At 40.5% G+C, this 21,528-nt stretch overlaps 1 protein-coding gene across 3 annotated transcripts in view; it reads right to left on the bottom strand.

The window, feature by feature from the left end:
* The window catches only part of RPTOR (regulatory associated protein of MTOR complex 1), a 539,367-nt gene that overhangs the window by 230,407 nt on the left and 287,432 nt on the right, over positions 1-21,528 (bottom strand). For all 3 annotated transcript variants that reach the window (XM_089539327.1, XM_089539336.1, XM_089539347.1), the window contains exons 8-9: positions 15,332-15,432; positions 14,662-14,806 (exon numbers count right to left, since the gene is read on the bottom strand). In XM_089539327.1, the coding sequence (XP_089395453.1) occupies positions 14,662-14,806; positions 15,332-15,432 (246 nt within the window). The remainder of the gene's footprint in view (positions 1-14,661; positions 14,807-15,331; positions 15,433-21,528) is intronic.

Here is a 21,528-nt window from a genome sequence, read left to right as displayed (position 1 = left end):
TATCTCTCAGCCTGCTAAGTTTTCTTCTGAATACTGGAATGGAATTTCTGCTAAAAGAATGTAACTATAAGACACTTCTATTCTACAGGCAATGACACTAGTCTGCAGGACTACATCACAGATTTCTGAAACAGTCTTTTAAATATTTCAGTCATACTGAGTAAAATGAGCAAATTATTACCATAGTTGTTTCTGCAACCATAAAGCAATGCTTTGTCCTATTTGGGTTTCCTGCACATGCCAACTATAGTCAAACTATCTTGCTCTAAGAGTGTCTGTTCAAGTGAATGTCAGTACAGATATTTTCTAGAGAAGCTATGAATGAATAAAATGGAGATTCAGTGAGATTCAATGTGTTTGGTATGGTTGTTGGACAGTCATCTGATATTTTCTATGGTTTTAGCAGGCCTCACTAATAACGCCATGTGCTACCTTTGTGCTGTGAGTACTGACCTATCAGAAACCACTTAGCTATAATAAAGGGGTGGGCAACTCCTGAAAGTCCAGAACCTATTTTGACAAGACTGGACGTTGCTTCCTCCAGCATACAAACTTTGAACAGAATAAAAGGCAATGATGAGGAAAATTCCAATGTTTCCTTGGAAGTCACACAGGAATCGCTGGCACCTGTAAAGCAAGTAGTTACCTCCACTGAAAGTAGGCTGATAAAATCCCTTGGCCAGTGGTTCTCAAAGTGTGGGGCAAGACCCCCCTGGGGAGGGAGAGGTATGAGACTTGCTCAAGGGAGGGTGCAAGACTTGGAGCCCTTATCTTCCTCCTCTTCCTGTTCCCAAACTTTTTATACATAAAATTTACACATGAGTTGAGTTAAAAATTGAATTTACTTAAATAAAACTCTTCTAATTTGAACAATGTTATTTCCTAACAAGTTAAAATATTCATATACATAAATGTGCAAATAAAAATACACACACTAAACAAAATATTTTTATTCATATGCTATACTGAGCAGGGGATAGATGCACAAGGGATCACAAGGATAAAAAGTTTAAGAACTACAGTACTGCCCTAGGCAGATATTCATGGTTTAGGCTCAAATAAAGGTTTATACATACTCTTCAAGACCAGGTTTGAATTTCTGCTCCTTTATGTAAACTCACAGGGTGACCTTAGGCAAATCACACTCTCTCAGCTTGATAGGAAGACAACAGCAAACTTCTTCTGAATAAATTCTTCCAAGAAAACCCTTTGCCAGGGTTGCCATAAATAAGCATTGACTTGGAGGCACCTAACAACAAAAATATGTGAAGAGGAAAACATGCTAGTTCTGTCCTCTGTCATTGCTTTCCCTCTGTGGAGAGTCTGAAGACATAAGCCTCCTTTAAGTGAATCCCACTGCGAGAGAAAGGAGGGATATAACTATTGGAAATAAGTAAGTAAGTAAGTAAGTAAGTAAGTGTAAGGAACTACTGATTGGTTCCCAAAGCAGAAGTGGATTTCTTCTTCAGACCTTTCACTTTCTACGTAAGTACAGAAATAACAATGGTGTGTGTGTGTGGAGCTAAAACACTCACCTTCTTTGGTTGTTTGTGTGTATGCATGTGCCTTCAACTTATGGCAAGCTCATGAATTTCACAGGGTTTTGTTAGACAAGGAATAGTCAGAGGTGGTTTGCCAGGTCTTGCCTCTGAAATATAGCCTACAGCACCTGGTATTTGTTGATGGCCTCCAATCAAGGTACAAAGCAGAGCTGACCCTGCTTAGCTTAGGGTATTTAGGCCCCTTACCTACTTGATTCTAAAGAGAGAATGTCTGATTTAGGGTATTACTTTGTAGGATGAAGAAAAAAGGGATGATCCGACTTGCTCCCCTTGCCTACTTGTTTGTTCCTGTTGCCTTTTGGGTCTTGGTCCTTGGCAGCAACAATAGAGAAGTGGTTAGCATTTGGGATCACTGACTGCTAGTATCTTAAGAATGCAGATTTGCGCACATTTATTCATAAGATAGGATTCTAGCTCAGTAGCGATAAACTTGGAGTGTATGTGTATGCGTGCCTTCACGCATACACATGTTGTCTTATGATGACCCCACAAATTTTATAGGGTTTTCTTAGGCAAGGAATGCTTAGAAGTGGTTTTGCCAGCTTCTTCCTTTGAAATATAGCCTACAGTACCCGGTACCCATTGGCAATCTCCTGTCTAAGTACGAGCCAGGGCTAACCATGTTTAGTTTCCAAGATCAGGCAGGATATCTCATGTTAAAAGGAATTTTTAAAAGTTGTTTCCCCTGGCAGGCTGACAAGTGAGGGTATTTTTTTTTTTTTAAAATTAAATTTGCCCTTGGGCAAGTCACATGCTCTCAGCCTCATGGAAAGGCCATGGCAAACCTCCTCGGAACAAATCTTGCCAAGAAACCCCATGATAGGTTTACTTTAGGGTCACCATAAGTTGGAAATGACTTGAAGGGACACAACAACAAGTATTGTCGAAGGCAAATTTGTTCATCTGACATGTGACACATGACATAAATTTGCTCCAGCTCTCTGCAACTTTTTCTCTATTCATTAGAAAAGGGTAAGTAAGCTTCAAAGCTAAAGACAGCTCCTATATTACTAGATTACCTGCAAGAAAACTGTCTTTTCTTGGGTAAACATACAGCCCCAATCAGTAAATAAAATGTGTACAATTATTTAATGGAACAAAAAGCCTTAATATTATTAGTGGACAAGGAATCATAAGGACAGGTTGCTTACCTGTAACAGTATTTCTTCGAGTGGTCATCTGCGAATACATACAAATGGGTTTCACTGCGCCTGTGCAGTGCTGTTCAGAAACTTCTAGAATCACTGGGCAAAGTACACTTTGCAACATATGGAAACTTTTTGGCCGTAATCCCGCCCACCCGTTATAAGGCCCCTGTGTTCCCGCTCTTTCCCCAGTTCCGCAGTTTTGCGCCGCATGAGCGACATGATAATTAGCCAATAAGAACAGGACAGAGGGGAGGACGGGCGGGATTTGTATGTATTCGCGGAAGACCACTCGAAGAAATACTGTTACAGGTAAGCAACCTGTCCTTCTTCTTCGTGGTCTCTGCGAATAATACAAATGGGTTTAGACTGACAAGCTTAGGTAAGTGGCGGAGGGAATGTCCTGAGACAAAGTAAGGTTCAAACAGGGTTGGTTTATTTAACAATAGACTCTTTGAAACCAAGAACCTGTGTCAGTCATTTTTGTACCACAGCAGTAACACTAGGAGTGTGATATACATAATACAAACCCTGTGCGAGGTAAGGCACATTAAAAATCTGTGCAAGATAAAGTACAAGAACCAGAGAGAGGGTTGCACAAGGCCTTAATGAATCTTCCAGATCTACATGAGGTAGACTGTAATAAGAGCCCGTCAAACTTCACATGGATTGTGAACATGTGCAAGAAATACATAATGTAGTGCAAATCATCAGCTTTATGATGGATCAGCTTCGGTACAACACACCATTTGAGAACATGGAACACAGTAGATTATAAACATGTTCAAGAATACATGGAAACAGTGCAATTTAATGTAAACCTGCATCCCGTTTGGCCCTGACGTCCAGCCTATAATGTTTGATAAAGGTAATTGGTTGGGACCAAACAGCAGCCTTGCATACATCCTCCAAAGGGACCCCAGTCAAGAAAGCGGAGGATGCTGCTACCGCCCTGGTCATATAGGACCGAACCCTGGCCGAGAGAGGCTTGCCCAATAGTTCATAGCAGAGGTGGATGGTACCAGCCACCCATTTGGAAAACTTCTGTGCAGACACAGGCAGTCCCTTCTTCGGTTCCGAGTAGCACTGAAACCGTCTCTCGGAACGACTCGAACCCGCAGTTCTGTCCAAATAGAAGGCCAAAGCCCTCCGAACGTCCAAGGTGTGTAGACTGCATTCGACCTCAGTGGTCGGGTTCGAGGCCAGGGTAGGCAACACAATGTCCTGACACAAATGGAAAGCCAAGACCACTTTTGGCAAAAAGGTGATGTCGGTACGGAGGACCTTATCCTTATGGACCCTAAGGAAAGGCTGGTCCCTCCGTAAGGCACAAAGTTCGCCCGCACGGCAGGCAGAAGTGATGGCCACAAGGAAGGCAGTCTTCCAAGTCAATAGTCTCAAGTCCGTTGTGGCCATAGGTTCAAAGGGCTTGGATTGTAAGGCAGACAGCACCGCATCCAGGCTCCAAGCCGGGGTCGGTACCGTGGTAGGAGGATAAAGGTTCCCACATCCTCTCAGGAAACTTTTTACCAGAGGGTCCCTGAAAAAAAAAGGTTTGCCCCCAAATTGGAAGTGAGAGCAAATAGCCAAGAGGTAGCACTTAATGGAGGTGAGGCATAGCCCCGCATCGAGAAGTGCCATAAGGAACTCCAGCACTACCAGAGTCATCACCTGGGTTGGGGAGAGGTCCTTTTCGGTAAGAAATAACAGGAACCTCTTCCACTTGGAGGCGTAGGACCTCTGAGTCGAAGGCTTCTGAGCAGCGAGGATGACCGTCCGCATCGAGTTCAGTAGTGAGGCTAGGGACGGAGTCTCCACGCCACCAACGGTAGGCCCTCGATGTCCTGGATCGTAAGCAGGTCGGGACGGGGCTTGAGTCAGAGAAAGTTCCTCCTGGAGAGGTGGAGCAGAGATGGGAACCACGGCTATCTCGGCCACCAGGGAGTGATGAGGATCGTGTTCGAGCTGTCCGATGCCATCCTGGATACTACCCTGGTAATCAGTGGAAAGGGAGGGAAGGCACAGAGCATCCCTTCTGTCCAGGTGTACACGAAAGCGTCTCCGAGGGATCCGTTGGAGGGCGTTCAGGAGCAGAACTGGGAACAATGCCTGTTGTATACTGTCACAAAGAGGTCTATCTGGGGAATCCCCCATCGACGGAAAAGATTGGCGACTGTCTTGGGATGGAGTCACCATTCGTGGCAGGTGGTTGTAGACCTGCTGAGCTGGTCGGCCAAGACATTGTCTTGTCCCGGTAGGTGGATCACTTGAAGTAGGATCTGTCTCGGGATGCACCAGTTCCAAATTCGCCAGGCGATCTTCAGCAATGTCCTGGATCTGGTGCCACCTTGCTTGTTTAGGTAGTACATGATGGTCGTGTTGTCCGTCTAGAGGAGAACTACCTTGTTGCTGATAACGCGTTCGAATGCCCTTAGGGCCTTTTTGACCACTAGCATCTCGAGTGCATTGATATGGAGAGATGGTCTTCTGTGGACCACCTGTCCCTCACCAGGAGGCTGAGCATGTGTGCACCCCATCCATCTAGGGATGCATCAGTGGTTAGTATGGCATCCGGCTGGGGCGGAGAAAAAGGCATGGCGACGCAGGTGTTTCAGGAGACTAGCCACCAATGAAGTGAGTGGGCAATCGGTCTCGGAATGGAGAGACGCTTGGAGGGATGGTCTTCCGTCGGACTGAAGGCCGAGAGGAACCATGATTGAAGAAGCCTGGACCGTAGCTTTGCCCATGGAGTGACGAACATTGTCGACGCCATGTGACCCAGAGCCACTTGGACATCCCGAACCTTCATTCTCCTGTGGGATAGGAAAGTGACGACAGCCGACTTCAGAGCCTGGAAATGGTCTGGAGGGAGATAGGTGGTGCAATCTTCGGAGTTGAGGATGGCACCGATGAATTTGACCCGTCTTGACGGGACGAGGTGAGACTTCTCCCTCTTGACTATCAGCCTGAGGGAGACAAAAGTCCTAGGGTGAAGCAAGTTGCTTCTTGCAGCTCCTCCTTGGATGGGGCCGCAAGCAGCCAGTCGTCCAGGTAGGGAAAAACTCTGAAGTCTCTCTGGTGTAAATATGCTACTACCGGAGCCATGCATTTCGTGAAGACCCTCGGGGCTGTGGAAAGGCCGAAGGGGAGGACATTGAAGTGGTACGCGTCGGACCCGATGGCGAAGGTGAGGAATCTCCTGTGGGAGCTGCGGATCCCAATGTGGAAGTAGGCATCTTTCAAGTCGATGGTTGCGAACCAGAGTCCCTAATGAAGTAGGGGGAGAATGGAGGAAAGAGTTACCATACGGAAACGTTGACAGGAGAGAAATTCGTTAAGGCCTCTTAAGTCCAGGATGGGCCTGATGCTTCTGTCTTTGTGCATTGTAGCAGTTCAATTGGACTATCGTCTGTTCTTGGCGCTATGCTTTTACCAATTTCTCTTATTGCAGCTTCCAATTCCCTTTTTAGAAGTTGGGATTCATATATTGGAAGAGCAATAGAATACAAAAATAGAAGAACAAGAGTTTAAGATGTATGAAATCACAGAAATGGATAAGTTAACAAGAAGCTTAAAAAAACAAGGGGTTAAAAAAATCTAGAAGACTGGGATAAAATAATACAGTATTTAGCACAAAAGTAGGGAGAAACTGCTACCATAGAATTTAAAAGAGAATAAAATACAGTCGGCCCTTCTTATACACGGATTTTTATACAAGGATTCAAGCATACACGGTTTGAAAATGTTCAAAAATAGTATACATTTCAAATATCAAACATTGGATTTTCTATTTTTATAAGGGACACCATTTTGCTATGTCATTATATTTAATGGGACTTGAGCATCCACGGATTTTGTTATTCACGGGGGATCTTGGAACCAAACCCCAGCGGATAACAAGGGTCCATTGTATTATTTGTGGGGGATAGCTAGGAAAAAAAAGATAATGGTCTTTGTTTAGAGGGTAAGGAATGTACAGAGGAATTGGATTAAAGTGTACGTATAGCTGCATAGAAATATAAAACAAATTTGAATGATCTTGAATGAAAAATAAGAGGACAGAAGATAAAACTAAAGTAGTGAAGAAATAACTAGAGTTGAAAAAAAAGGATGTCATTGTGTGTCAAGGGGAAGAGGAAAATCAGGGAAAACCAAGAGAAATTTGAATCGAGTGTGGAAGTTTATAAATGTATAAATGTGAGTTATTGTAGGTATGTATATGGTTTTTAAATTTTTTAAACAAAAATTAAAAAAGAAGAAATTGGGATTCAACTTTGTATGGATTTTCGCTCTATACCTTATTTATTTTTTCGTCTCTTTTGCATAACTCTTCTGTGTATTACCTCGAGAATTTTTTATTTCTTCTTGGTCTTGTAGCATGTTCCTTTTCTTATCACAGAGCATTCTGGCCCTTGATTTGAATTTCCCTTTTAGTTCTTGGATTTTGTGGAAGAGGTCCCTCGTTCTTCCTTTTTTTGTTGTTCTCTTCTATTTCTCTGCATTTATCATTGTGACAGTTTTCTTTATCTTTACACACTAGTCATTGCACGGTTGCATTCATGGTTGTGGTTTTGTTTCAATCTCTCTTAACTTTTGCCTTCCTTTCCTCCTTTATTACACAAAGTGTTTCATCTTCAATGTTTCTTCCCTTTCTTTTTGGCCACTGTTACTGTCTTTCTGCATTCTTCCTTAATTGTGTCCTTGGCTTCTTCCCATAGTTCTTCTGACTCACAGCTGAAAACCACATGGCTGCTGCTGACAGAGAAAGGGCGAGCAAGCAGAGAGAAGGACGGGTGGCAATTGCTTCCACCACCCACGGCGAAACCTTTGCAGCCATCACCGGTGGCAAAGGAGACTATATGCATGGACTTCAGTAGATGGTCAACACAAAAATCAGATCTAGATTAGCCACTGATTGTGCCACAGACCACAAATTACTTATACATAAAAAAATAAAAAATAAAGGTAAGGGTGAAGAAGAAAAACAAAATATTACCTAAGACTATTTAACACTTGCAGACATTATATAAACTGTAACAAATAATCAAATAAACAAGACTGTTAATTTACAAAAGCAACTATTTAAACCTTATCCTATTACTGTAAATATGTAAAACCAAATCTGTTACTGATATTATAATATACAATTATAAAAAACTATATTTCCTGAAAACTATCATTTTCCAATGCAAGTTAATTTTAACTATGGCTACAGAAAATGAGCTAACTTCAAAAATCACAAGTTGGATCCAGACTTAGTCATATGTACTCGTAAAACATAGTCACACTTAACAGTAGTCCAACTGAAAGCAACATATATTAAGTTAGGGGCAGTACAGACTGCTCTGAAACGGCAAGCTGGAGTTGCCCATTTTAACTGCGGAAAGACACCACAGTCACCAAACTGTGCGGCGTCCCTCTGCAGTAAAAAGAACCCGGTTCTTCCGGGTTCTTCTTGGGGCGCGTCGTGTACATCATGAGTGCACCATTGACGCACTCGTGACATAAGCAATGCTCAGCAACGTGCAAACACTGCACGCCATCATCATCATGGCGGCGCCCATGTGGACAGGACATCGCCATGATGCTGCCGCCTGTACAGACTAGGGTTCCGGAGCATGCAGCTGCCACACGCTCTGGAACCCTAGTTTTGGCACCGGCACACCGCTTTTGGCCGGTGTGTCTCAAGCCTTAGTTGTGACTAATTTACTTCTCATTGATTCCAACAGGTCTAATACTAAACCAACCTTAAATCTGGGTGCAGCCCTATAGCCTGAAATTTGTTTGATTTAAGAAATTACAGAGAAGCAGAACCACAGCCTCAAAAATCCTCTTCATGTCCAAACCAAAGAAAAAAGGAGCACACAAACCTTGAGGTAAGATAGGTATATGCTTGTATTTCTATCATTGTTTACCATTACCTGATATATTTAATGTATACAGAGGCTCAGAAGCAATGTTGTAATCATCTGAATAAAGAACAAGATAGAAAGAGAAATGGGAAGTAAATATCTGTGACTATTATTGATTCATACAGCGGAGCGAACTGTGTGACTAAGGTAGAACATGTCAATCATGTTTATATGGAAGTAAATTTAATGTAAAGCATGGAGAACCATGTACAACAAGTGAGAAGATTATTATCCAGAGATAAGGCAGGCTGTATGCATTGCACATGTATGCAGTAAGATCACAGCACATGGTGGCCTACCAAATCTTTCTCCTCTTTTCTCCCAGAATGATGCTTCATCCACAGTTTGGTTACAACATAATAGTTACATGGGTTAGGGTAAATGTCACAGCAGAATGGATAGGATTCTATGGCCAAATATTCCTTAACCCAGTGATGACAATCCTTTTTGGGGCCAAGTGCCCCAACTGAAAGTATTACCGGCACCAGGTCTTACCCAGTGCCAGGTGTGGGACTTCTGCCCTCGAGGGAAAGACTTGCGGGGGGGGGGGGGCTTCTCCCCTTGCGCCTTTCCCAGTCTCCGGAGAGGCAGCTGGAGGCCAGGAAAGGTCTGGGAGGAGGAGGAACAGGTGCACACTCTTGTTCCACCTACTCTCTGCTGGGTGCCAGGCCAAATGACGTCACGTGTCATCTCTGGCACCCATGCCATAGGTTTGCCATCATCTGATCTACAGAAGAGACTGAGAAAACAGTGCAGCTAAGAAAGCATGGAGCAGGAAGTCCCTCAATACATATATTTTATAAAATATTATATATAAAAAATAAACATAAAATTTCAAGTGGAGAAATAGAATAATTTTTACAATTTTACATCAGATCTCCAAGGCAAAGAGATGAATGTGTTAGAAACCAATGTGCCTAAGCAAATTATTTATTTATATTATAGAAGAGTAGTGCCATTTCTCAGAAGTAATGCCAGCACTGCCACCAAACATTCAAAATATAATATGAGCTCTTTTTCATTGTTTTTATTATTTAAGAGAACAAAACTTAGCTTTATTATTTTTTCCACAGTAGGGAAGTAGGTGGAGAGGTGAAGGTTAATTGTTTTGACTCTGTGCTGAGCATATTCAATTTAAACTGTTATGATAATATACAGGTTTATATATAAAAGGAAGACAATTCACTCATCGTTTCATACAGTGTGGAAACTTAAATGTGGGAATTGAAAAATAATTAAATACTTATTAATGCTGCCCTTTTAAAGCTAAATTCAAATTTACCTAAGTTCAGTGATGGGAGAAGCACAGACTATGTGGAGTCCCCATGTTTTGTTCTGTTTTTTTTTGTTGTTGTTGTTTTGGTTACAACCTCCATGCTTATCCCAGACTCCTCTCAAGGCCACTGTAATGAAATGTTGGGGGAGAATAGGATCCCTCTTAAATGACATTTGCAGCTTCTGGAGGCTTTCAGGAACTGCAGTTTAAATAAAAATATTTGCCAACATGCTCCCAATATCTCCAAATTACAACCAGATGTAGCCCTCTGTTTCTGGTTGGGATTTTTGGCTAATTTTCTATGGTTCAAGGGAGATGCTGCTTGTTGTGGGTTCTTAGAATTGAAAACAGGCCATCACGCCCACTGGAATTACCCATCCCACCAAAACAAGCCAACATTTGTAAGCCCCCTTGTCGTGGGGGAGAGGCTTGCGTACCCTAATGAAGTTGTGAGCTATGTTGGCGGTGGTATAATAACCACCAGTAGGGTCTCCCATGCCAGACAGGTCACAACCGAAGGGTCTGACCAAGAGCATCAAAGGGCAGGATGAGCTCTCTAGCCTATGGCAATCATCCTAGGAGAAGGAAAACTCTAATCCCAAACCTGGGCAGATGGTGCTCGTCTAACCCCCTAAGGTCAGCCATCTAAGAGAAGGAAACTCTAACCAGACCCATGACCTGAGGTCCTCGCTGCCACCGTCCAAGCTTGCTAGGCCACAGCAGACGAACCTTTGGTTTTTAAAGGGTGAGGCCACAAGAAAAATCCATTGCACAGGCTCGAAGGATACATCCAATCTCCGAAAAAGCCCTGTAGCGATAGGCGAGGGACGAAATGGCAGGTGTAAAGATGCACTGGAAGCTGCAGACCCAACCCTGCATGCAGGCGGTTCAGGACTTTGGTCATCTGAGGCTGACCCGGGAGATAACAGTCTTGTTCGGCAGCATCCTGAATGACCAAGCAGCCTTTTTTAAGGAGAGCACTGCTTGCTCCATATGGAGAGGGGCCTAGAAAAGGTGGCCTAACGAAAGCTCATCCCATCCATCCACCCGGTTGGCCAACGGGCATCTTCTCACGTGGTCAAACAAAGACAAAGAAACAAAGGCACACACCGGCCTCCAAATGTGCAAATAGTCTGACACTTGCATGCTGGAACATCACAAACATTCAAGATTCTGCAGATAGTAGACTTCCTGAGCGTCATTCTGCTCTAACAAGGTTGTGTTCGCTCTCCAGTTTTATTTACAATCTTCTTCAGCATGATGCTTCAAAGGGCTACGTCAGATCTCAAAGAAGATGACGGCATTTATATACGCTACTGTACCGATGGTAGCTTGTTTAACTTAAGCCGTCTGAGGGCTCGCACTAAGACTCTAAACTATCTAGAGCGTGAGCTGCTTTTCGCTGACGATGCTGCCCTTGTTGCCCATACAGAAGCAGCTCTGCAGTGCCTAACATCCTGCTTTGCAACAGCTGCAAAGCTGTTTGGGCTGGAAGTCAGTCTGGAGAAAATGGAATTTCTCCACCAGCCAGCACCACAGGATGAACACTACCATCCTCACATCACTGTAGGCAAATCTGTGCTTAGGTCCGTTCAGCAGTTCACCTACTTGGGAAGTATCATCTCCTCAGATGTCAAGATTGATAAAGAGATCAATCACAGATTAGCAAAGGCATACAATGCATTCGGAAGGCTTCACAAAAGAGTCTGGAGTAACAAACACTTGAGGCGAAGCACAAAAATCAGGGTGCATAGATCCACTGTACTGTCTATTCTCCTTTATGGGTCTGATACATGGGCCACCTATCGCCAACACCTACAACTCCTTGAACGCTTTCATCAGTGCTTTTTACGCACAATTCTAAATATAGACTGGACTGAATATGTGACGAATGTTGCTGTCCTTGAGCAAGCTGAGATCACCAGCATTGAGGCCATGCTATTGAGAACGCAGCTGTGCTGGGCAGGATACGTTTCTAGGATGGAGGACCATCACCTCCCAAAAATAGTATTCTACGGTGAACTTGCCACGGTTCAGCGTAAGAGGGGCGACCCAAAGAAGAGATACAAGGACTCCTTGAAACAACATCTCAGGCTTGGCCCAATTGATCACCAAGAATGGTCCGCCCTGGCCTCGCATTGGGAGGCATGGAGATGCACTATCCATGATGCTGCAGCCTTTTTCAAAAACTCACACCGAACGAGTCTTGAAGAGAAACAACAATGCAGAAAGAAACACAACTTGAAATATCACCCAAAGAGACATTCTGTGCTTTCTGCAACCGGACTTGTTTATCTTGGATCAGCCTTTTTAGTCATCAACGCACTTGTAGAAAGTGTGGGATGAGTCCTTCCTGAATTTTCGTTTGCAAAGAAAAGCCAGAGTAAGCTAAATTTGATCCTGGCTTATTTGGAAACAAGAAATCATAATTCCTAGTTAAAAAAAACCAAATCTTAGATTTCCTGCTCCCACAAAGAGAACAAATGGGCTCCATTTATTTGGATGCTGCTCCTGCATATCCTACCTTTATTGAGCCAGAATATTTGGCTTCCCATTATGGGTAAACATTATCTATGGTTTAAAACATAGAACAGGGTTAGAATTTCTTTGCGCCTATCAACCAAAGTTATCTAACGTGTTGTCCATTGCATAATATATTGCATTGGATATTTAATACAGCAGAATTATATCTTAAGTTCTTGAAATAACTTGAAAGAAAGAAATCTAAATAAATTATCCACTAACTGAACGGACTTGTTCTTGGAATAAGTTTTGTTTTGTTTTGTTTTGTTTTTTTGTAATAGTCACATTTCTCACACACTTGCCCCAGTTTTTTAATTGTATAGAGTGAAACAGTTGTTTTCCCCTATCTTTGCTCTTATGGTACTTTTTTTCCTTAATATTTCAGAGATAAAAGTTTTTCTGACCCAGTTTTAATCTTCCTCCTCCTCTCCATGTAATTTTAGCTGCAATAGGGAGTCATTGACTACAAGCTGCTATTTGGCTCCTGGATCTGTCATCATCTCTGTTGGAATGCACTGATCTCTGAAAACTTGCCACTAGTTTGGCTGCTGATCAGGTGGAAAAGACAACCAGCCCTGCCTTGCTGGTTATAGAATAGTTGGAATATTCTCCAATGGCATATGCAGAAATAGCTCCCATGTCAATTCATACATAAAACTCTGTGAAGGGGCATCTGTTACTTCATATTGTGTGCTCCTGCTGCTAACTGGAAAATCTAAGCCACTCTTACTAATTAGATCTATCACTTCCTTATCTGCAATACAATTTAAATCTTTTAAGCCTTCATTCTCATTACAGAAGCAACTCTGTTTTCAGTTAAGGTTTACTTTTATTACTCACTCTCTGCTGCTTTCCAGAAATGATTATATAGAGGATACACACAAATCTTTCCTCTAGACCAGTTCCTCATTATGCTATGCCTCTTGTTTATTGTTATTTCAGATGCTACTTTTCATCACAGACCACACATTGCACTAATTTTGTAACTCTGTTCAACAACCACATTGAAGAGATTGTCTCCAATGATGTTTTGGAAATTCAAGCAGATTGAGTGTCGCTGGGTCATTTTATCTATTAACTTTTACAGAGCTGTGAAAACTTTCACTGAAACCATATAAACCGGACTCTGCTAGGTTAGGGCTTACTCAAACACTGCATTACTATGTCTCTAATTAGAGAGGCCTCAAAATCACACGGAAAATTGATGGATCATCCCACCTCCTGTACCCCTGCTTTCAGTCAATGAGTGTTTGCTAATCAGAGATTAATTTAAAAGACTCTTGGTAATAAGTGTGCCATTTATGTCCGCATTCATCACATTAGAAAGAACCAAGATGACAGGAAGAAACATTTCAGACAACTGTGCACTCATTTGTGGACATATGTAGCGTGCATATCAAGACTAGGATATGTGAAAGTATATATTTAGCTAGTCTGGATGATTCTTTAAAGGCTTTTAAAGCAGGGGTGGGATTGTTGGTGGTGTAGGCATGCAATCTTCAGGCATTCCCAGATTCCTATTAATCCTTCCATTCTCAGGTTCAAAAAAATAGGTAAAACCCCACTATTTTCAACCAGATGACAGCTGCTACCATTGTTTACTTTCTCATATGAAGGATATTGAAGACTGTCTGATGTTTATGCCTTCTCCTCTGGAAGTCTTCAGCTAGAATTCCAGATGAATGGGGGCTTACTTTGGCAAGGAAAATGTCATGTCTGCACATGACTGAAAGCATGTTCCATTAGCATCTCTGAGGGTGGCTGTGGAAACTTATCAAGTTATTTTCTGCAAAATAAATATATAGAATTGATTTCTTGAAAAATCTCTGATTAGTTAATAGGCAGCTGAGATAATGGAGATTTTACAGAAAATGGAAGTATTTTAAGTTTAAACAATTCTAACTGGTGGGATTCTCTTTATAACCATAGCTTTACATCCAGAATAAAACCCCACAATGGTTGATACAGCAGAGATTCTGAGGCAGGGGGTCATATAAGTATAAATAAAATGGGTGTTAAAAATGACATTTATTAAGGAAACACAAATGGCCTAGAAAAGATGTTTGGAGACGTATATTATGTTGCCTTGTGAACTTTCATATCAGATCCACATATTAATCACAAAAAGGCACTGTAAAGAAATAGGTGATAATAACATTGCATGACAGCACAACTGTGAAACCTCTGCTTGGTCACTCTGGAAAGCACCCAGAGCATGAGGTAATTTTCTGGGGTCAACTTACCACATGGCATGCATGTACGTTGGAGGTAAACGAGGACTGCTGACTGGGGTGCAGTTGTAAGATCTCATTATTCTCTCTGCAAGTAAGAAATTTCGAAATAGGCTTGCCACTAGCAGATCCTGCCTGAAGAGCTTCTGAAAAAGATCTGCAAAAAAGACAGAAAAATGGATGGCTTTCATAAAAAGAAAGTGTTAAAACAATGAAAAACCAGGCATCTGTATGTTCTCTGGCAAGAGTCAGTGTAGCAACAGTTAGATCTGCTAGTATCTATTCAGGTTTTAAACATAAATGTAGCTATAGGTGACTACAAAATCATTTAATTCGATCATACAATTCTGTCAAGCTGGCACACAATATCCTAAATAATACCATTCTGTTAATGTCCTATGTAACATTGTAAAACCTTAAAATGAATACAGCTTTCAGAAAACAGAATCATAGTGCACAATGAATAAGAAAATTGGAAACCAAACCACACTAATCTAAAATTACCTACTATGGAGGCATGAAAGTGTTTCCACCTCTTCTATTTTTGCTTCTATTCCTCATTTTTGTCTACTGCTCCTTATTTGTCCTGTTCAGCTCATAGTTTCATATTCCTGTCTTCTTTTGTTATGATCAAACTATATATATTGCCAGTAATTCTGTGCCTCATCTGCCATAGTCTTACCTCTGGGTAGGACATTCCATGCAATTGTATCAGTGATGGCTGTAAAGATCCAATTCAATTCTCCCAGAGGCGTTCGCCTGTCATTTAGCCTCCCAGGAATTCTAGAAGAAGTAATAACATTTTATTGTTAAACAGATACATGCTAAATCTACAGCAAGGGACACAAAATTGTTATGCAAGGAAGCGATGCCCTATCTCCATGTTTCAAAAGTAAACTGCAAATTTATTCATGACATTCTTCAACAGGTCTGAGTCTGTACAGAAAATGATGGTGATTCTGCTACATATATTCACACGGTAGCTTACCCACTTACTATTCCAGATCCTGCTTGGCATCTCAACAATGACACTTGACTTTGAACTTCATCAAGAACATAAAAATACTCCAAACAAAGGCTCTATACAGTTCAAAATAAATAGTAATAAACAAGCAGGGGGATACTTTTACAATCTGTTTTTTTCTAATTATTTAGTAAGAATGAACTGTACACTAAATCTCTGAATGAATTGACTAGAAACTAGTAAATATTTTTTTTTAATGAGCAACTTGGGAAGTAACAGAATATTGACAGTGCATTACAATGTTTGCATGATACATGGTCCCAAAAACTAGCATCCTGTAATGCTATTTCTTTTAGAAAATAAAGAATAAAAAAAATAACATTTCACTAAACATCTAAAGGGAAATGGCGACATGCAGTATAAAGATTGATAGCAGTATCACTTCTACTAATCAGGCTACAAATAACATTTCAGATACAAGGACCATACAAAAGATCTGAGCATATTATTTCCAAGGTTTGGGGTTGTTAGGTAAATCTTCTGTCTAACTCCCTGTTACCTGGTACTCTGTGCTCTTTTTGGAATATTCCTGTAAATCATAGAATCAGAGTTGGAAGAGACCGCAAGGGCCATCAAGTCCAACTCTTGCCATGCAGGAACTCATAATCAAAGCACCCCAACAGATGGCCATCCAGCCTCTGTTTAAAATCCTCCAAAGAAAGAGGTTCTGCCACTCTCAGAGGGAGTGTGTTCCACTGTCAAGCAGCGCTTACTGTCAGGAAGTTCTTCCTGATGTTGAGGTAAAATGATATAAAATGATACTTGTGACTTGCTCTCACCTTAAAAAAAAAGTTCAACTGCCATACTATGGTTGCAAGTCTCATGCATGCAACAGGGCCTTTGTTGTGTAAGGAATGGCTTCCTGTGCAATGACAAACCCACTCTGAACAAAGCCTGCCAAGGAAACCTAGTGATAGGTTTGCTTTAAGGTACTCATAAGAAATGATTTGAAGGGACAGAACAACAACAGTTGCAGTAGCAGCAGTAGCAGTAGTAGTAGCAACAAGTGTAATGAAAGAAAGTTGTACAGAAATCACTGGAATGTACATTTTGTTTTTGTTTTGTTTTTTAATTTTATTAAAGCTTATCTTTCAATTAAAAAAAATACAAAAACAAATACAAAAACCTACAATCATTTATAGTACTCATACGCTATTGGTGTTTATCAATATAAATCAAATACTGTATATATATATATATATATATATATATATATATATATATATGCGCATAATCTATATGGCTAATACTCAGTATTCCAACCTATGTTTACAATTTAATCTGAAGATATTATAGTGATGTCTAACCAAAAAGCAAAATATATTTCATCTTTTACTTTGGATACATGTGTGATTCTTATATTTCTTTTCGTCCATACTTTATTGAACTTTGGATTTTCTTACTAAGCTTACGCTCTTTTCTTATTTCTTTAGATTCTTTTTTAATTTTAAATTAATCTTACTATTATTTTATTTTATCATGTGTCATCATATATTCATATGTTTACTCTTATTACTGAAATTATTTTTTTCGCATTACTACTTGATTCACTATCTAGTCTTTCTCTGTTTGTTTTTCCCAATATTTAATTATTAAATCCCAATCTTCTACTTCCTTAGGATCATTGTCCTCTTCATCAATAGAAGTACAGTGGACCCTTGTTATATGCTGGGGTTTGGTTCCAAGATCCCCCGTGTATAACAAAATCCGTGTATGCTCAAGTCCCATTAAATATAATGACATAGCAAAATGGTGTCCCTAATAAAAAATGGAACATCAAGGTAAATTTATACTTTTTTGGAACATTTTCAAACCGTGTATGCTTGAATCCGTGTATAAAAAGTCCGTGTATAAGAAGGGCTGACTGTATAGTGTCTAGATCAAGGGAAGTAATAGTGCCACTATATTCTGCTCTGGTCAGGCCCCACCTGGAATATTGTGTCCAGTTCTGGGCGCCACAATTCAAAAAGGACATTGAGAAACTGGAGCGTGTCCAAAGGAGGGCAACTAAAATGGTGAAGGGTCTGGAAACCATGCCATATGAGGAACCCCTTAGGGAGCTGGGGATGTTTAGCCTGGAGAAAAGAAGGTTAAGAGGTGATATAATAGCCCTGTTTAAATATTTGAAGGGATGTCATATTGAGGAGGGAGGAAGCTTGTTTTCTGCTGCTCCAGAGACTAGGACCCGGAGCAATGGATGCAAGCTGCAGGAAAAGAGATTCCACCTCAACATTAGGAGGAACTTCCTGACAGTAAGGGCTGTTCGACAGTAGAACACACTCCCTCAGAGTGTAGTGGAGTCTCCCTCCTTTGAGGTCTTCAAACAGAGGCTGGATGGCCATCTGTTGGGGATGCTTTGATTTGGATTTCCTGCATGGCAGGGGGTTGGACTGGATGGCCCTTGCGGTCTTTTCCAACTCTATGATTCTCTTTTAATTTCCTTGATAGTCTATGCGCATTGCTCATACCTTATAGTTTTTTAGCCATTCAGCCATTCTTCTAACGATGGAGTTTGGGGTGATTTTCATTTTTGTGCATAAAGCAACCTCGCTGTTCTTACCATGTATAGTATTATTTTTGAGCATTTTTTTTCTATCTCTTTTAACCAACCTACCTGTCATATTCAGTAGATACAACTCTGGACTTTTCTGAAAATTCATGCCTAATATGTCAATTATTGCTTTATGTATCTCTTTCCAGAACTGTTTTGCTTGATTACAAGACCACCACATGTGGTAATATGATCCTTCTGTTTTTTACGTTTCCAACATATTTTATTTACGTTTACATACATTTCTTGATAATTTTAGTGGAGTTAGGTGCCATATATTTTTTATAATAATTTTCCTTTAGGTTTTGAACTAAGGTAAATTTGTTTTATACGAATATTTTTTCCATTCCTCCAAATCAATATTATGTTGGAAAATTTGACTCAATTTGATCATTGTTTCCTTTATACATTCCTGTTCTAATTCTCTTAATAACGTTTCATATGGAATGTACATTTTGAAATGTCCCCTAAAGTCAGAAATTTGCCCCTAGCTATTTCCTGTTTGTTTATTACATGTTGAACCAGAAGGGAAATGTACATGTTTCTTAACAGAACTTTATCTCTTATAATCCTGTGAAAGGTTAAGATTGCAAGACAGAGATTGGCCAATGGCAACCTAGTGAGGTGAATGAATAGGGACCAGAAACGTTAGCTAACATTGCTTCATTCCTTTGATTTTTGCTATAAAACAATACCACCCTTTAAAATGATTAAATCCACATTACTCTCACCTGCAATTTAAATGCCATATCAAATTCATACATGCATGCAATTTCCAATAATTTTTTTATTATAGATACAGAATTCTTTTTCCATTATGTAATTAACAGAAGATTGAATCTGATATGAATATTTAAACATGTTTTTTAAATTATCCCTTCTGTTTTCAAAAAGTTTCTACAAATGTATCTTGGCGGATGGATACTTTTCCATACAGCTTACATGTATATGTAATTTCTTAACTTTCCAAGAGGTGGCATCTCTGTGCTCTGGGAAATTTTATTTGGAAGAGGTCAGCACTCTTAGATAGCATTAATAAAGGTGAAACGTTAAATTCTCCACTAATATGTAAAGTTTTAAATAGATATGGCCCTCAGGGATTTCTTCTAAGGGAGACACTATATTCATTAAGGATATTAGAGTCATTAGCCAGAAGACATTTATTCTGGGGGAGGGGTACTCTTCATATTCAAAGCTACTCCTTAAAAGATTTTCAGTTTCCTTTCAAAGGTCATTGTAAGACAAGCAAAGAAACCCTCTAAAATGGAAGAGGTTCCAGAACACTAACCTTGAAGAAATGGTATCCAAATACAAAGCAAACCAAAGAATTAGCTAACATGATAAGTACTTGGATTTTAATTAAAGATTAGCGTGGAGGTGCAAGGCGATTTAGGGTGGCAGTGAAGATACATCTATTTTGATCAGATACTCACGAGTATTTGACAGCTAGTATATATGTGCCTTCAAAGGACCTATAGTGACCCCATGAACTTCACAGGGTTTTCTTAGGCAAGGAATACTCAGAAATAGCTTTGCCTCTCCCTTCCTTTAAAATATAGCCTACAGCACCTGGTATTCATTGGTGGTCTCACATCCAAATACAAACCAGAGCTGACTCTGCTTAGTTTCCAAGATCAGACAGTATATGGAGCATTTGGAGTATTTAGGCAGCTCTGACAGCTGGTACTGCCCTGCTATAGACTGCTTTTACTATTTATTTGCAGCTATTTCAACTGTGGATTGTTGATGTTTCATTTTATTGTATTATTTCTGGAATTAAAGCAGAAGAACATCTTGCATTCTTGCTCACATTTAAAATGAAGAGCTCTTAAATTAATCCACTAAAATTAAAGGAGAATAATCAATCAATACAGGTGTCGATGGGATGAATTTGTTTGTACACATAACACCTGGCTACCACAATAGTTAGGGAAGGGAGAGCAAATGTACTCTAGAGACTCTAAACTTTTCCTGCAGGAAATGATCAGTGTGATTATTCACCACCACTACCATAAATTTCTATGAGCTGGTATTTCATTTTTAAAGATAATTAGAGGCAAGAAAAAAAAAAGATCACGTAGCAATCCCTACCCTGGCAGCTCGGCAAGTAACCCTCTCTTGATCATGCTGCTCGTATCCCTGGGGGCTTGGCAGAAACTGCACTAGCACAGTCTCATAGACATGAGCATTTGGGGATAAGAAATCAGTTCAAATCTCTGCAAACACTGAAATGTTTACACAGTGACCCTCTCTCCACTGAAGCAGAACTGACAGAAGCTGAAGGTACGTTTCGTAGTTGATAAAGCTGCCAATAATTCAACAATTAGTTTGCTGGAGATTAGAAAGATTGTGCTGTGTGATGTTATATATGAAATACTTAATAGACTACAGAGTATTTGGGAATCATGTCTGCTTGTCAAGAAGCAGACATGAAACAGATGAGGGACACCATGTACTATGATAAAATGTTCCAGTTAACATTACTCAGTCCATGCAAAAGGAAACAATAATTGTGTGTATGTGTCTTAAAAACCAATGGAATTTGGACCAATGGGTATAGTCAAGCTTTTGATACTCCTCTTGTCCTACTAATGGCTTTTGATCACCTTGGTGGATGATCTACGCTGCAACCTGGCCAGGGGAATTGGGACCCTGTGGGTTCTTCTGTAACTGTCAGGAGATGTCAACCATGGAATCCATCTGGATTGCCTTGCTGTAATGTGACTTAGAGAACCTGTTTTACAGTGGCTCCATTTACTCCTGGAGGGATGAGCCCTGCAGGTGGTGCTGGGGACTCATGCTAGTCTGTGGGGTCCCTCAGGGCTCAGTTCTGTCACTCATGCTATTTATTTCTGCTGAGAGAGATTGTGTGGATTTTTGAGGTTTGATGCTGTCAGCATGTAGATGACATACAAATCTATTACTCCGTTCCACTTTAATCCGAGGAAGCTATTTCAGTTCTAAAATGGTACCTGTCTTCAAGTAATGGACTTAGATAAGGACAAAGAAATTGAAACAAATTGAAACGACTGAGGTTGTCACAGTCAGTCAAAAGGCAGATCAGGGAATAGAGATTCAGTCAATGCTGGACATAGTTACAGTCTCTTTGGTGTACTCTTTGATTCAGGCCTGAGCTTGGAATCTCAGGTTGTTAATAAATAATAATAATAAAATATTTATTTGTATCTCGCCTCTCCGTTTTGAGGATTGAGGCGGTTAACAGCAAAATCAAATACAATACAATCAAATACAAATGTTGTGATGGCCAGGAGTGCATTTGTATAGTTAAGCCTTGTGTGCCAGC

This window comes from Sceloporus occidentalis, unplaced genomic scaffold (assembly GCF_023333645.1).
Source record: "Sceloporus occidentalis isolate IW3139 unplaced genomic scaffold, rSceOcc1.0.p SCAF_1, whole genome shotgun sequence".
NCBI classification, from domain to species: Eukaryota; Metazoa; Chordata; class Lepidosauria; order Squamata; family Phrynosomatidae; genus Sceloporus; species Sceloporus occidentalis.
This window is presented reverse-complemented; position numbering and strand designations above follow the sequence as displayed.